The following is a 16,259-nucleotide window of genomic DNA, read 5'->3' as shown; positions in this document are numbered from 1 at the left end:
ATTAATAAAAGCGATTATTATGATTCATTTAGCGATCACTGTTGCTTTGTGTGAGGAGATACGGGGTCTAAGGTGCATAGTTACAAGCCACCTTCATGGAGGGGTGGGGTCCGATCCCAGACCCCAGGCCCCAGTCCAGCAGGATCCTCCATCACCAGTTGGGGTGAGTGCTGGCTCTATCCCTTACTGGCCTGTGACCCTGGCGAGCCTCAGCAACCCTCTAAGGCTGCTGCTACTATTCCTTTGGCAGAAGGCTGCTGTTGGACTGTGCAGGGTGAGGCATGTAGAGGTTGTGCTGTCATTCTGGAGGCATGTAGAGGTTGTGCTGTCACTCCAGTCTGATGGGGTGGCTCAATGGCCAGATGACATCCTACAAGTCCCTTCTCTTCGACTGAAGTGGTCACTGTACTGGCCCATGGAGGCCCTATGGAGGCCCATGGAGGGTGAAGGGCTGATGACATTTCCCAGGAGAGTTTGGGTTAGCCACGGTCCATCCCCAGGACTGGGACCTGTGCATTCTGAGTACCTACCAGCAGATGTCTGGAGTCCTTGAGTTTGGACTTGTACAGCATCCACCGGTAGCGCAGGTCCTCCAACTCATCTGTAGTCCCCCTCGCTGGTCCGAGATGAAGAAGATTCTCAAAGAGCTGCTGACCTTCTGGTACCCGAGCCTCCAGGTCCTGGAGGGAAAAGGTAGCATTGTTATGTGCCCCACCTGGCTGGCGAGGGAGCCAACCACATTTCACTTAGAACCTGTAAAATGAGAATCCCAGCCCTGCCAATTCAAGCCAAGATCAGGCAGTGTCTTTCCAGAATGTTCCAGAATGGAACAGGATGAAAGGGGCAGCAGCACTACTGATCTCCCTGGTTACTCCCAAGTCTGACATTTTAGAACCAAGTCTGCCAGAGGCACGATCATCATGGTGAAAGCTTCATTGTTAAGCATGTCTCTCTGTTGGCGTTTTTAAGCCTGGCGGGGTGATGCTGGGATTGGACGGACTTCTATCAAATCTTAATGCTGTGCTCCCCCGGGATGGCACCTTCTATCCTCAGGATTCCTGGGAGATAGTGTGATGTCGGGGGTGGGTAGGGCTCCAAATCCAGGAGCCTGGGTTTAAGTTCTGGTTTTGGACTCTGGTTCCACCTCAGCTGTATGATGTGGGGCAAGTTGTTTGGCTTCTAGGCGCCCACAGAAGATGACATTAAAAGAGCTTAATGGGATGAGCTGCCAGTTGTCTGAGCTGCTGGGGTTGGGTGGTATTGGGCAATGGAGGGAGTGGCCAGATAGGAGGTAGGAGGCTGGCAGGCAAGCCTTCCTGGGAAGAGTCCACTTGGCAACTAAGAGCAAACCTCTCACTGAGGACTATCAAAAGCATTCAAAAGGCATCAAAGAGTTAGCCAAAGAACAAGCACATCAGGCCAAAACCTGGGAATGGATGAGAACCCAGAGGAGGAACCCAGGACATTTGACAATGTGGCAAAATTAGTTGTGAAACTGAGCTGTGCCCCTGGCAGCCTCCCTGGGCTCGGGGGACAAACTCGCAGTCCTGCAGAGTGGACACCCCGACCTCCCTCTCTTCTTAGCTGTGACGCCTAAAGGCAATACAGAAGTACACTTGGATTTGCAGTCCAGTTCCAAATCATCTCAGCAGTCCAGGGAATCTCAGGCCTGGAGCTTGGATTTAGTGGCTTCAGCATGATAAAGCACCCCCCCCCCAGCCCCACCCCCTCGCCAGGCAGAAGCAAACAAAATCCTCTCTGGAGAACAGATGACCCTTAATCTCCCATTACTCTCCCACCTTATTTGCCAAACGCCGCCCAGCACGCAAAGCAGCCACACACAGATACAAGGCACCAAGAACATAGACACATTCCTAGCGTGACTGAGACACTGGCATTATCTGACACTGTAAAACAGCTATATTTGCTGCGGTCAGACATTAAAAGACAAGCTTCAATTTTTCAAGAATCTGGAAGCAATGAAAAGTGACAGAGCGGATTTTTGAAAGGACCAGGTAGACAGTCCAGCAGATAAACACACATCAAAGGTTAAGAACTTAAAAGACACATGCAGTAGTTCCTCCTGCCACACCCATACCCTTTGCAGCCAGTCTCCCCGGCAACAGGCAGTCTGCTTGCCATCCCCTTGAACCTGGGCTGTGGGCCTTGGGACTTTCTTTGTCCAACCGAATGTAGGGGAATTATCATAGTGCTAGTACCTACGCTAAGTCTCAAAGGGCCTTGCCTGGACTCCTTGCTATCTTAGGCCTGCCTCTGCTAGAAGCCTGGGCTGCTCAGCACAACAGCCCACCACCCCCCCCAGATAAAACCACCCAACCGACCTGTAACTGACAGCCAACAACAGTAGGCTCCCTGCACAGCCGAGCTCAGCCTACCCTTGCTAATCTTCAGAATCTAGTTACATAAACAGTTGCTCTTTTAAGCCACAAACTGCTGGGGTCGTTTGTTACACAGCAACAGCTAACTGACCCAGGATACCTTACAGTATCCTCTGTGATACTTTGAAGGGCCCCCGGCCAGAGGCAGCCCCTTCTGTTGACAAACGCCCTGGTGGCAAACACCAAAGGCAAAGGAGCCCTTCCTTGGGAACGAACCTGCAGCTTCATTTCTCTGGTCCTCACGTCCTGGGCTGTGGCGGTTTTCATGGCGATGATTTGAACCAACTTGGAATTTTCTACCTGCAACCACTGTTCAAAGTTCCTCAGGAGCTGGGGGAAATCTTCACGGTTGCTGCCTTCTTCCTGGAGAAGGTTTGCCTGCGTGAATGCACAGCAAGACCCAAACATCAGAGGTTCTGAAAACAGCCACTGGCCGCGTGTCTGAGGGGTTCCCCGTGGCAGGGGCGCGTGATAAGGATGCCCGAGGAGCGAAGAGGCAGCATCGGGGAGGAAGACTGTCTCGCTGCTCAGCGTCTCCCTGCTTAAGGGCCACAGACTGTCCTTGCTGGCACCTCCCTGGTGGCCACCATCATCTCTTACCAGGATGGCTGACCGGGGGGTGCCTCTGGGGCCGGGTGATCTAAAAGGCTCTCAGCTGAGCTCTGGCTGACGTGTCCGTGGCTTTCCACGCTCTTGGATGTGCCCAGAGCCTGGGTGATGGCTCCGCCTGACCCTCAGCTTCCCTGTTGTGGAACCCCAGCCGCAGCCGCGTCATGGCCCCAACATTGGTGTCCCTCCCTCTGGCTCTCTGCACACACTCTCTGCTCCTCACCCCCTCAGCATAAGGGTTCACCCACAAATCATTCCTCCCCCAAGGCATCGCTACCCCAGAATGGGCCCCGACCTCGCTGCAGCAGGCTTCCGGAGTCCAGCCCCCCACCCTCGAGCCCTAGGCTCTTTGTAGACTCTTCTTCAACTGCCCGTGGCTCCCACTTCCTTGCTCCTCAGGGGCGAGGGCTCGCCTGGGGCTTGTTAGGACCATGGCCCTGGGGCACCTGCTACTCAGAATTAGCACCTAACGCAGGCAGGGGCATGTGCCCTCATGGAGAGCTCTGCACTGATTCCACCGCTCTGAGGGTCCCCAGTGTTCCTGTCTGGGTCATGCACCCCAGCTCCACCACAGCCCCCAAAACACAGTAACACACCTAGACGTTCTGGGGTGAAAGGATGAGTGAGACAAAGAAGGGATTCATATGTCCCCTTGGAAGGTGAGGGGTGCCTTCCTTCTCACGTGGCTCACGTGCCTAAAGGCAGCCGGGCCGGGCCGGGTGACGTGGTCAGGAGAATTCTTTTCACAAAACACAACTTAAAGCACCAATCCCACCCTCCCCAAACTTGTGTGACTTCAGTTTCCAACCTGGGCTAGCCATGAGCTTTCAACCCTGACCCCTGCTCCCTGCCGGGGTGGTTGCCCCTGCTTCTGGGTGAGGGCCTCTCTGGCCACGGGCCCCCGACCTTCTCGGGGGGCCTGGGCTGAGGTCTCTGAGGCCCTCCGTCCATCAGCTCAAGTGTTCCTTGGGCTGCATCAGGAAAGGTCAACCCTGCAGGGGTGTGACCAAGTCCTTGCTGAGCTGGCAGGGAGGGGGCTTTGCTGGAGCCCCCCCGCACCCGACTCTGCACTTCCCCAGAGACCCCCCTAGGCTGACTCACCCGGCGGCGATGCCTGGGAATGGGATCCAGGGGGTTGATGAGAAATCCAGCCTTTGGGATGTTGTTGGTGAAAACCATTTTCTTCCCAGAATCCACTTCTGTCCTTTGCATCTGCTGGTTTCTGATGAGGCTGAGAAGGCAAATCAGTGCTGTCAACGAGGTGCCGTAATGGGGTCTCACCAGGCCACGGTGGGGGCTGAGAGGGTTGAACAGGGGCTCACATGCTGTGGGCAACTTCCGGACCTTGCTAGCCAGCGCCTGTGCCTCAAGTTTGCCTGAATGCTCCCAAGGCACATGCACTTCCAGTTTCCCAGCTGAGAACCCCCCCTTCCCAGCATGCAGGTGCACACATACCCAGAGGGCTTGGAGGCTGCTCCGCACTGGGGCGCTTCCCACTACTGCCCTGCCAGAGGGCCAGCTGAGCCCAACTGGAGACGCCTCAGCTGCCTGGGACTCCAGAACCCAGATGTCTGTGCCAGGAGCACCGTGGGGGGCTGCCTTGATGGGGAGAGGGCGATGCCCGAGACCAGGCTCAGGCCCAGAGCCTCTCACCTCAGCAGGCTCTCCTCTAGCAGCTTCAGGGCCTGCCAGGACTCTGCCAGCTCTGCCAGCTCCAGCTGCACCGCAGCGGCCCCTTCCCGGGAGGAATTCTTCATCACCAGTCGGCCCTGTGCTTCGATCAGGAGCAGCTGGGCCTCCCTCTCCGGGAACTCAGCCAGCAGCCTCTGAGGACACACACACACAGAGTGAGGTCCAGGCGGGGGCCTCTGCACCCTCTCCGGGGAGCTGTGGCCTCCCAAACCTGCTGGGGATGCAGAGGGGTGGGATCTGGGCTCTTACCTGGACTTGGACCTCCCGGGACTCAGCATCCCAAGGGCCTGCATCCCCCCGGTATGACTCCAGTTTCTGAGTGACTGCGGCCATCCACTGTCTCAGCTCCAGCAGCTTGTGGCTGAAGGCGCAGTGTTCCCGCACGCGCTGTCTGCATGCATCCACCAGGTCCTGCGGCACAGCCCCGGGGGGCCAGGGCGCAGTGAGCACTGGCTGACAGTAAGATCTGGGTCCCTTGTGCCCTGCTGGACCCCAGACCTGCTTGGGCCCAAGGAGAGATGGTCCCAGGCCGCCCCGCCCAGCAGGAACAAGGGAGACAGGTCCCTCCTTCTGCTTGGAGCAGAATTTATCAGGGCAAGACGGGTTTGGTTTCAAACGCCTCCAAGCCTGTCCTACTTTCGTGGAAAGGGCCACGTCTGGATGAGGGTGTGGGCAATGGGTGCTATTGTCCACTGCCACGGCACAGCCACTTGGGAAAACAGAAGACGGGCATCACGTGACCCCACCATTACCCCCAGGGGGTAGACGCAAACACGTCTTCACCAACAGCATGAGTGGGGTGTCGCTTGTAATAGCCCCAACTGGAACGTTACCCATGTGCCCTCAACAGCAGAATGATAAATACCCTGAGGTCTAGCCCCACGTGGACTATTTTACAGCCACCCAAATGAATAATCTAGGCAACAACCTAATACAGCCTTATAGATAAAATTACAGCCCTCGAGCGGACCACTTAGCTATTCAAGGCATTATTGTATTATAATTGCTTCCTTTTAAAGTCTCTTTTCTAGTTTAGACGTTATATTACACTTAAGGTGTGCGGGTAACATACTGTCTGTGAATTTCAAAGACGTCAGGCGCATTTGTTAGTGACGGACGGTGGAGAACCCAGCCTTAGACTGTTTCCTTGCGGTGTGGCTGCCCGAGAGCTGGCTTGGCACTCCTGGGGCACTAGTCACTGCAGACCCAGGGCTCCGGCAGAGTCAGTGTTGGGTGGGGCCTGAAACCTGCATTTTAACTTGTTGGCAGGTCCATTTTCAAGGAGTCTCTCCAGCTCCATTCCCCTGGCTGCAGGGGAACCAAGGCTGGGCCCGCACCAGAGAAGAACCAGGTGGCCACTAGAGGGCGCTGCAGGTGAGGCCCTGGCTCAGCCTTTCCACCTGAAACTCACCCAGCAAGCAGGAAGGTGTCTCCCTGGCAGGCCCCACAGGGTCTGAGCAGCCTGCCCTGCTCTCTGGGTCCTGGGCGCAGGTGGGATTTATTGGCTGGTTGGCTTGCTGACTCATTGTCCATCTACCCTCGAGAACGTAACACCTCCCCCTCTCAGGCAGAGTCTTGGCCATCTTATTTGTGTTGCCTCATCCTCAGGGCCCAGGACACTACCTGGCATGCAGGTGGTGCTCAGTGATTATATGCTGAGTGAGCAAGGAAGGAAATAAAGGCAAGAGAAAAGGGTTGGAAGGAATGAAGGAAGATAAGGGGGGATGGGACCTCAGGAGCTTGGACTCCAGGGCCTGGTGTCTGCCACGGCACAGGCTCCAGCCCTTACCTCCAGTGTCCTCTGCAGGGCCTGGCAGTCGGCAGAAAGCTGGTCCATCTTGTGCTGCTGGCCAAGGTTCCCCTGGATGAGAGGCCTCGCAGCCTCCACCTGCGCCCCCAGGTCCAGCCCCTCTTCCTGCAGGCCCTGAGTAGAGCAAGGAGGGAGTGGAGTCTCTCATCACGGAAGCTGATGTGGGGACTCTGGGGGAGTCTGAGGGGCTCCCCTCCCCTCAACTACACCATCATGGCCACCGAATGGGCCCACTCTCTGGGCCAGTGAGAGTTTGCGATGAAACAAACTCTGCCCAAGACCCGAGGTGCTTGTGCGGGGAGGGCTCTGGGCTCTTCTTGGTGAAGAATCTCAGCCCTGGCCGCTCCTAATGAAGAATCATACCCCTGATTGAGTGTTCAAGCCCTGAATGCACCATTTTTAATGTCCTCTAAAGAAAACTCTCGAGTTTAGTATGAGCCCTGCTAGGGTTTTAAATAGACGGCTGGTATAGCACGTGTATTTAAAAACCAGTAAGCTCCTGATCCAGGCAACAATTATCAATGATCAGCCTATGGTGTTTTACAACATTTATTCTTAGCCCCCAAATCAGCTTATTTCACCGAAGGCCTCTGGTTTCATGAGGAACACTTAGCAGAGCAATTTAAAAAAAAAATTGAAGTTAGACTTGGGGACCAGAGTCAGCAAAGGCACAGCTTATCATTTTGTTGGGCTCAAGGACAGCAGTTGGCAGGTGCTAAAGGCCCTTCTGAGGCAGGAGCCATCAGGTAAATCAGCAGTGTTGATAGGAAATTGGGTCTTAAATGAGGGGCTCGCTCTGTGCTGGGACAGCCACAGCTTTGCGAGATACAGCCTCCCGAGGGCAGCTGCTTTGGGGGCAGTGAGCACCTGGCAGGGGCAATGCAGGCCCCACCGACTCCTTACCTGCAACCTTGAAAGCTGGGCCTGCTTCCCAGGAAGGTCCCACTGAAGCCCATCCTCGGCTTGGACCCTGATTTGGAGGTCCCAGAGCTTTCTCTGCAAGGGCTCAAAAGCCGCCCCAAAATCTTTGTGCTGAGCAAGCAAACTCTGTGGAGACACAGAAGGGGCACGTAGCAGTGAGTTTGCCGCACCCCCCACCCCGCCCCCCGCCGCCCTGTCCCGGGCTCCTGCTTGCATAACCGGAGATTCACAATCCAGCTGCCCCTTCCTGCCCTATCCTGCCCAGCTCATTTCCATTTAGGTGTCACCTTCTCCAGGAAGACTTCCTGGAGCTCTGGAGGGGGTTGACACTCCTCCCGTGGTAACTTCACACAACAGTCACTCTGGCCTCTAGGACAGGGACTGGCAAACTATATCTGGTACCACACGCCCCACATCCCACCAGAGTCCTGTTTTGTAAATAATGTTTTCTTGAACACATGCCTTTCCAGCTGCTTGCCTGCGCCACAGCGAGCCGAGCAATGCAGCAGACAACATCTGCCTGCAAACCGAAAAGGCTTGCTAGGTGCTCGCTGCTGGGATTAGCTGGGATCAGCTGGGATCACAGATGTGCAGCTCTTAGCAAGTGCCAGGCCCCTAATCAGTTCCTCCAGATCACAGCTCTGGTCACCTGACTAGAGATTCGGCATTTGTCACGTCATAGCCTACACTGTCCCCAACAGGCCATGTTATGTCCTTGGCTTAGTGCTGTCACTTAGCACCTTGTCCCTCTTAGTGATGGCTTCCAGTTCTCCGGGGGTTGAAAATGGACATTTTTCTCTGTGTTTTCTTTCGACATCCCCCCTCCCTCGGCTGCCCCCAGCTTACCTTGGAGGACAGTTCCAGTTTGTTTGTTTTAAATAACGATGCACTTAATATAGGGGTGGGGCCACTACATTAAAAGTTTTGCTGTAAGCAGAATAACAGCGCCTCTGCATTGTAGTGTCCGGGGGCAGAGGACAGGTGGCTATAAAACCCGGGGGAGGATCCCCAATAATCCCACCCAGTTCACAGATGCGGGGGTTCAGGGACGGGGCGAAGTCCAGGGACACATCATGGCAGGTGGTGCAGCCGGGTCGGGACGCACCAGAGGGCAGCCAGAGGGCAGCCACCCTGTGTCTGGGCTCCCTGCGGGCTCGCGGCCCTGTTCACCTGCAGTTTGCTCTTCCTCTGCAGAAGGCTGTTGTGCAGCAGGTCTCGGTCTCTCACGGAGCTCACCACCTGCTCCAGCAGGGCCGCGGCTCTCTCTGGGCCGAAGATGCTGCCCAACAGGTCTCTCTTCAGCTGCAGCATCGTCAGCTGCTCCTTCAGGCGGGAGCTCTCTGCCAGGGCCGCCTGCGGGAGATGGGCCTCTGTGAACCTCAGGGACTCGGGGGACAGAGGGTGGGGGCAGGCCCGGGGCACAACCGAGGAGAAGGCGGCTGTGGGTGTGCGCCAGGAGGTCTGAATTTCTGGTCAACTTGATTCCTTTCCCATCCCCCACATCCTGCTCAGCACCAAAGCCGGGACCGAGCTCTGCCTCCTACGTGTCCCAGAAATCCAAGCCCTACTATCCCTCCTGCCTCTCACCGTGCCACCGCCTCGGGTCCCTGCCCCTGGTCTAGGAGCCCTGACCCCCCTGCTGCCCCCAGCATCTACCCTCCACCCGCAGCAGAACACAAGCTACCCACTCGGTCCTCAATGATGTTCCCCCACCAGCAGCCCAAACACACACAAACACGGGGCCAGGTGAGGCCCCCAGGTGAGGGGCCCAAACACACATAAACACGCTCCCAGGTGAGGCTGCTCGGAGGAGAGCAGGGGGGGGTGGCCCACAGGACCCCAGCCAGGAAAGGTGAGGCCCTGTGGCTTAAGAACTGGAGAGAAAACAAATTCTTGTTCCAACTTGAACATCAAGTGAAAAATCAGAGGGTAGACACCCCAAAATGCAGGCCCTAGTCTCCTGGCAGAGTGGGGACGAGTAACCCCAGTTAATGGTTCTCAGCAAATCCAGGTTGCCCAGAAACCATGATGGAGACAGTCTCCCAACATGCAGATGGCAGTCCTCTGGCTCACGGGGTGACTTTCTTCTCCATAAACCTTCACAGGCTCCCGGTGGGCACAGCTTTTGTCATCACAACAAGAGCCGGCACGAGCTGAGCTCACATCTCTGATCGCATGTCTCTTCCTGCCCTACACGCCTCAGAATCCCGTGACCCCAAAGCATGTTATGACCTGAAGCCCACCAGAGCATCAGGCAGTGTTCACAGGCGAGTCAGCCACCCTGTTGACAGGAGTCAACTGTTCACCCCACAGGCAGAGCACCTCTCCCTCACTGGCCGCCAGGATTGTATTTGAGTGGCTAAGTGCCTGGTTATGGGGTCTACATTAGGATAAGTCTGCCAGGGCTTCTGGAGAGTCTGCCAGGGCTTCTGGGAAGGCCTGGCCTCCCTGTTGAACATGGCTGATTGCCCAGATGCAGTTCCTGCCAGCACACAAGCTTGTTCCTGCGAGGGGACATGCTTGGGCCACCTTGGTCCCTTGAGGGGAGACATCACTTAGCGTGGGAAAGAACCGGGTTCTGGGTGATAACGCTGAGTGATCAAGCTGGTGCTGGGGTCTCTGTGTCTAGAGTCACCCCTGTTCAGATTCAGTCACTTGTCACATGCATCCTAATTAATACACAGCAAAGATAAGGCTGGGCACGCTGCTCTCCACTGCCCTGGCTCCCCTGGCTTTCACTAGAGGACTGCCTGCAGAGGGTCCTGAAGGGGAGGGCTGGGGGGTCAGTGCAGAGTCCTGAGGTCACCCCGGGTACCAGACTTCACTCCCATCTAAGTACTAGGCTGGCCCTTGTGCTGGTAACAAGCGCTGACCCACCCAGTGCAGTGAGCTCTACCCGGCTCTCAGGGGGCCTGAACACACCTTTCCTAAGAGAGTGGCTGAAATGCCAGGCTGGGTGGTCTCCCCATAGGCACTGGTCAGTCCTGGCCAGCCCCGGTTACCTCAAGCTGGGGCAGGAAGGTATGGATGGAGGGCAGGTCTGGCAGGCTGGCGGTGACGTCCAGGAGCCTCTGGGCCAGGGCCCTCCACAGCTGCAGGTCCTGCAGGGGCCGCTGGAAGCGCTGCCACAGCTCCACCTCCGCGCCGTTGCGTAGCCTGGTGGTCTTGCCCTTCATGCTGCCAGGAGCCAGTAGGGGAGAGCCAAGAGGAGGGAGGGAGGGTCAGTCCAGGAGGGAGGTCTCTCTGCCTGGGTCTCCTGGCTCTACTCCCAGGGTGGGCGCCCTCCCACCCCACAAGCAGAAGAGGTGTCTGCAGAATCTCAGGGCCCCGTGTTCTCCATGTAAAAGTGCACAGGAAAAAGCCTGTCCTCAAACAGACTTGCAGCCCAGCTTCGTGAGCGGAAACCTCAAGCCTTGACAAGGAACGCCGGAGACTCCAGCTGGCCTGCCCCGGGCACTTAGTAAAGCCTTTCTCAAGGAAGATGCCGCTATCCTAGGCCCAGACTGTTTATATGATAACTTCAAATACGACGTCCAGCACCCTGTCGTGAATAACCAGCTCGTGACGCTGCAGCTCGAGAAGGTGGAGGGAGAGGGAGGCCTGCTTTGGACACTGGCTTCTCAAGCACCCCATGGGGACATAGCCCCTGCTTTGACGGGGCCCGGGCATGCCCTGGGGAGAGACACAGCAAGTAGGGGGCTTCTAGAGTTCACTCTGAAAGAACCCCACTCAAGTGGAGGGACGAGGGCCCCAGGGCTGCTGGACTTCCGTGCTGTGTTCAGAGCACCTGAGGCTCATGGGGCAAAACAGGCACTGGTTCCAAATCTCCTCTGCTCAGTCCCACATGGGGTGGCTATTTGCTCTTCGGGTCTTTGCCGAGCTAGAAACGGGAGACCCCGTGGTGACTGAGCCTATGGGCGCCGAGGGCAGGGGTTGGTCTGAGGCGAGGCCAAGAGGCCTGGATCAGCACCACCAGCAGGCAGGGGAGTGGCTGCCCTGTTACTAAGCCGCATGAAAGGCCTGGTGGAAATGGGCTCATGAGCAGCTCAGTGTGCAGAAGACAAAGTCCAGGCATCTTTCTAGGGACAAAATGTAAAACCCTATTAGGAAGGGACAGTCCCGAGCCCAGTCAGGCCTTGAAACAGCCCGTGGCTGAGAGGGGCAAGTTATTGAAGGGGTCTCCGTGCAGGAGAGGTAAGCCTCCTCCTGGAGACTGGCATGAGGTGGGGTGAGGAGGCCCCATAATGGGGGCTGGGTGTGCCCCAGGCTGCCTGCCGGCCTGCATGGGTACCTCTGGTACTCCTGGATGGCTGCCACGAGGCTGTCGGAGAGCTGTTGCAGGTCGTTGGGGAAGACCATGAGCTCCTTCAGCTGGGCCTGCAGCCTGTCCACCCGGGACTCCTCGGCTGCCAGCGCTGCCCTGTTCACCTGCAGCACACAGAGCACCCCAGAGGGCAGATGAGGTTGAGAGGAAGCATATGTGAATAGGGCGGCGGGGGGGTTGGGCTGCCTGGGAGGAAACCACCACTGAGGGCAGGGACAGGCCCTCCCCTGAGCTCAGACCTTGCCAGCCTGCCCCGAAGCCCCTTTGGGACCCCAAACCAGTGATGGTAAGTATGAGACAACGGTACAGACAACAGTGTTTAGGGAGCCTGACTCCATGCAGTGCACTCGGGGGACCCCATTCATTTAATGACCCCGGAAGTCACCGAGCACCCCTGAAATGTTCCACCCCACCGTGTTCTGACACTCGGGTCTTTTCCTGCTGTCCTGGGAGTTTGACGGACCTTGGCCCTGGTGGGGAGCATGGTCGGTAGGAGGGAAGGTACAGATGCCAGCAAGGGAGCCCACCTCTACACCCCCTGCCAGCACACACCTGGGCTGTTGTCTTCTGGATAAAATGGGGCCACTCCCACTGGACAAGAGACCGAACACAGAACAGGTGGACCCCAGATTCCTAGGAGGCAGCTGTGCTACTGCCCAGACCCCCCACTCACAGGGACCAGGGGATCTGGCTCAGATCCAGGTGCACCCCACCCAGATGAATGGGGAGCAAGGTGATATAGGGGGTTACAGGCAGTGGTTAAGGGCAGGGGAGACCATTGTGTACAGTCGGCCCAGTGAGCTCTGCCTGTCCTCAGAACTATTTCTGGCCACACTCAATTACTAAGCAAATGTCAGGAAATCTACACATGTTTTCACAGAAGACAAAGACACACCAGGTGCCTTTGTTAGACACAATTGGGTGAACTGGGCATCTCCAAACCAGGCCTGAAGTCCTGAACCTCAGAGCCCAGGAAAGCAGGCTCAGGGCATCTCGACTCATTCCAGGCCCCCTGCCCTGCTCTGTGGGGAGGGTCCTGGGATTGCGGGAGGTGAGACAAGTGGGAGATCACAGAGGAGCGCCTGTGTCGCCTTCCTGGTCTGTACCTCTCGCTGTGCTGACTTTCTAAAACTGGGAGCCGGCGCTGGCACAGAGGTGAGAGGCAGCACTCTTGAATCAGACTGCCTAGGTTCAAGTTCAAGTCCCTGCCACCACCTGCAGGAGTGGAGACAAGCCCTCGTTGCTCTAGAGCCTGGCTTCCTCATCTGTAAAAGGGGACAGTGACAGTGCCACCATGCAGGGCCATGGCACTCAGAGCGGCATGTGCTGGGAAGACAGCGACCTCACTTCACCAACAACCTCCAAGATGAACTTGTCCCTCACAGAACCCTTCCTACTGCCTGCTGACAGCTGAGACCCTGACGCAAGCGGCTTCCCCGAAGTTTGCCTGTTTCTCAGAAGAGAGGAAACAGTCCTGATTTTGTCCAGATGTCCTAGCAAGACAGCTGGGATAACCACACTGTTCCCCAAGCTGTCGCCCTGCCTTGAAGCCACACCTGCCTTGTCCCCGGACACCCCACTACTTGGGGGTGGGAGTGGAGGCTGGGTTGGAGCAAGTCAGGTGTGTCTGCTCTTTGCCCCAAACAGTAGCCATGTGAATCCTGTTTAAGAACAAAAGTCATTAGTAATAAATTCCGAAATTCCCTTGCATTGATTTCCAGTTAGTCACGACTTGCTCATAATTGATGTGACACCTGAGTTGGGTGGGGCAGGGATATGGACACCACCCACCTCGGGAAAGGCTGACACGCAGCTGGGCACTGGTGGAGCCAAGGTTCAATGGTTAACTTGCCCACACAGACATTAAAGCACAAAAGGAAAAAAACCTGATCTAACTTCCACTTTCAGGTTTGCTTTCACAGACACACCAGAGGCGGGACCTTATCAACATGACAGGACTGAGCACTTGCAGAAGCAATAAACCACGTCCACCATCGGACAAGGGAATGACAAACCTGGCACCAGTCCACTGCAGGTCTTTTTCACCCACCAGCTCATCGTGTGACCCTGGGGATGCTGGCCAAATGTCTCTCTAGGCTATAAGCCCCGCATCCAGAAAATGGGGATAAACACCCAACTCGTCTACGATACTCAGAGGACTTAGATGACCAAAGACCCAGGAAGACCAGAGTGAGTGTAGAAGGTTAGCAGGGCTCTCCCACCTGGCACAGGAGCTTCAAGTGGCGATGCCAAGGCCGGCCCTGGACGGCCGTGGTCAAACATTACTTACCGAGTAGCGCCTCCAGCGGGCCACCAGCTCGTCCTCGGACGCTGCCTTGGCTGTGGGCTCCAGGCCCTCCTCAGCCAGCTTCTGTAGGTCCTTCTTGAACTCTGCCAGCTCAGCCTCCAGCTGCCAGACCTGCAGCTCCCGGGCCCCTTCGGACTTGGGCAGGCTCCGCAGCTGCCCCTGCTCCTCTTCCCAGAGGTCTCGCAGCTTCTCCAGAATTTTCCGCATCTCTTCCAGTTCTACAGTGATCTTCTCTGCACCCAGAGGAGAGGTGTTCTGGATAACCCCTGCAGCCTGCTCCTCCAGCCTCTTCAAAGAGTCCTCAGACCTGCTGAAATCTTTGGCCATGTCCTAATGGGTCGGGAGGTGGAAGGAAACAACATTTGCTGCATTTTCCACGGTCCCCGGGAAACGCAGACGAAACAGAAATTCCTGTATTCCCAGGGGGAGCCAGAGGCACCCATCCAAGCAGGGAGCCATCTGCCTCCATAGCAGTGACTCGAAGCCCGAGAACGGTAGCCCTTGCCAAGGTGTTTAATTAGGTCAAGGAGAAAGTCTCCCGATGGTTCCATAGGGTTTCTTAAATGAACTTGTATGGCTATCTAGCAAGTCTGAATAGGTACTGGCTTTCTGTTGATGACCTTGACAGTTTTCTTTTTATATACAAGTTCATTGCTTTTTCATTTTTACGTCAGCCCCTTTAAATGTTTTCTTTGAGAAGGCTTTCAAATAGTTTTGGATTTGTATTGAAGTGTAATTTACATGGAGCAGTTACATGGATCTTAACGGCTACCATTCAAGAGTTTTGACCATCGCCATGCCCATGTATCCACACCGTTATCAAAATACAGGACAGTGCTAACATCCCAGAAGATTCTAGAACTGCACATAGTGGCATAGACTCTGTTGTCCTTTGAAAGTGGCTTCTTTCATTCGACATACTGTGTTTTAGGTTTCCCATGCTGGGGTCACGCAGTAGCAGCTCATCCCTTTTTTTTTTTTTTAATTAATTTATTTTATTTATTTACACAAGCACTGGGTATAGTCAGAAGCGCAGGAGGGTGAGCGAATTCACCAGAGCCAGAGCGGGGAGCAGAGCAGGCAGAAGGACCGAAGTACATTGCTGAGGGGAGCAGCGGGCGGCAGGAGAGGTCTGCATGCCATGTGGGACCCTCCTCCGGTGGCCGGGGAGCAGCCGGGGATCAAACTGGTGCTGTAGAGACTGCAGGCAGCTTTGCAACCCAGTGCTCAACCACTGCACCACCGGGGAGGCCCAACTCATCCCTTTTTATTGTGAGTATTCCTTCATATCCAGAGTCCATTTCACAGTGGGTCTATCCAATGCTCTGCTGATCAAAATCTGCATTATTTTTTTTTTTTATCAGTTTGGGGCTATTGTGAATAAGGTGGCTGTGAACATTTTTATACAAGCCATAGCAGATATCTTTTTGTTCACTGTTCATAGTTTATTTTTGAAAGGTGAGTTAATTCAAATGAACATACTAAAGAAATGTACAGGTGCTCTGTAGCGCTTCCAAAAAATATAAAGTGGTCCTTGAATTATTGAAGAAGATGATGTACCACTGACTTTACAGAGAGACTCAGAAGCCCAGTTTAGGTCACAGCCAGTCCTTCCTGGCCAGGGTGGACCCGGCCTCTCCCGACGGCAGGCCACCATCCCTCACGCTAGGCACTTCTGATGTTGAGGTTGGGGGTGCTGTGTGCCCTACAATATTGAGCAGTATCTCTGGTCTCCATCCACTAGATGCCAGAAACCCCCCCATTCCCAGTGTGACACCAAATGTCTCCAGACATTGCCAAATGACCCCATCTGAGGTCCAGTATCTAGACCCCCCTGCTGTGGCCTCGGGTTTCCAAATGCCCCTATGGCTCAGAGACACCACCAAGCGGCCAAGGCCCCAATCAGTTTGAGCTTGAGCCCAAGCGGCTCCTCACGTGGGGTCTGCATCGTGGATGTTGGTATCATCCTATTAGATCAACTGGGACTCAGAAGTGCCACCCATGGCCAAGGGTGGAGACTCAGAGGGTTACCTGTAGTGCAGAGAGACGGTGCTCCGCGGTCAGCGTACACTTCCGCCCCAGGCAGCTGTTCACCTTGTCCACCACTGCCTTCAGCCACAGCTGGAAGTCGTCCACGCGGGTCTGGAAATGCTCGTGTTCCTGGGCCACCTGCTCCAGCAGCGCCACCCTCTCCTG

General features: G+C 55.8%; 1 protein-coding gene across 2 annotated transcripts in view; it reads right to left on the bottom strand.

Moving 5' to 3' along the window:
* SYNE3 (spectrin repeat containing nuclear envelope family member 3) overlaps positions 1–16,259 on the bottom strand; it is a gene marked incomplete at both ends in the record, with an annotated part of 35,539 nt that overhangs the window by 7,312 nt on the left and 11,968 nt on the right. Inside the window, 12 exons of one of the 2 annotated variants that reach the window (XM_084240945.1) lie at positions 531–680; positions 2,616–2,777; positions 4,110–4,239; positions 4,662–4,834; positions 4,950–5,111; positions 6,490–6,624; positions 7,414–7,557; positions 8,602–8,784; positions 10,434–10,608; positions 11,723–11,859; positions 14,046–14,393; positions 16,095–16,256. In XM_084240945.1, coding sequence (XP_084097071.1) covers positions 531–680; positions 2,616–2,777; positions 4,110–4,239; positions 4,662–4,834; positions 4,950–5,111; positions 6,490–6,624; positions 7,414–7,557; positions 8,602–8,784; positions 10,434–10,608; positions 11,723–11,859; positions 14,046–14,393; positions 16,095–16,256 — 2,061 coding nt within the window. The remainder of the gene's footprint in view (positions 1–530; positions 681–2,615; positions 2,778–4,109; positions 4,240–4,661; positions 4,835–4,949; positions 5,112–6,489; positions 6,625–7,413; positions 7,558–8,601; positions 8,785–10,433; positions 10,609–11,722; positions 11,860–14,045; positions 14,394–16,094; positions 16,257–16,259) is intronic. The other variant, XM_084240944.1, reaches the window with a different exon arrangement.

Source organism: Talpa europaea, assembly GCF_964194135.1.
Source record: "Talpa europaea genome assembly, chromosome: 8".
NCBI classification, from domain to species: Eukaryota; Metazoa; Chordata; class Mammalia; order Eulipotyphla; family Talpidae; genus Talpa; species Talpa europaea.
Note: the sequence above shows the minus strand (reverse complement) of the source record. Positions and strands in the feature narration are given on the sequence as shown.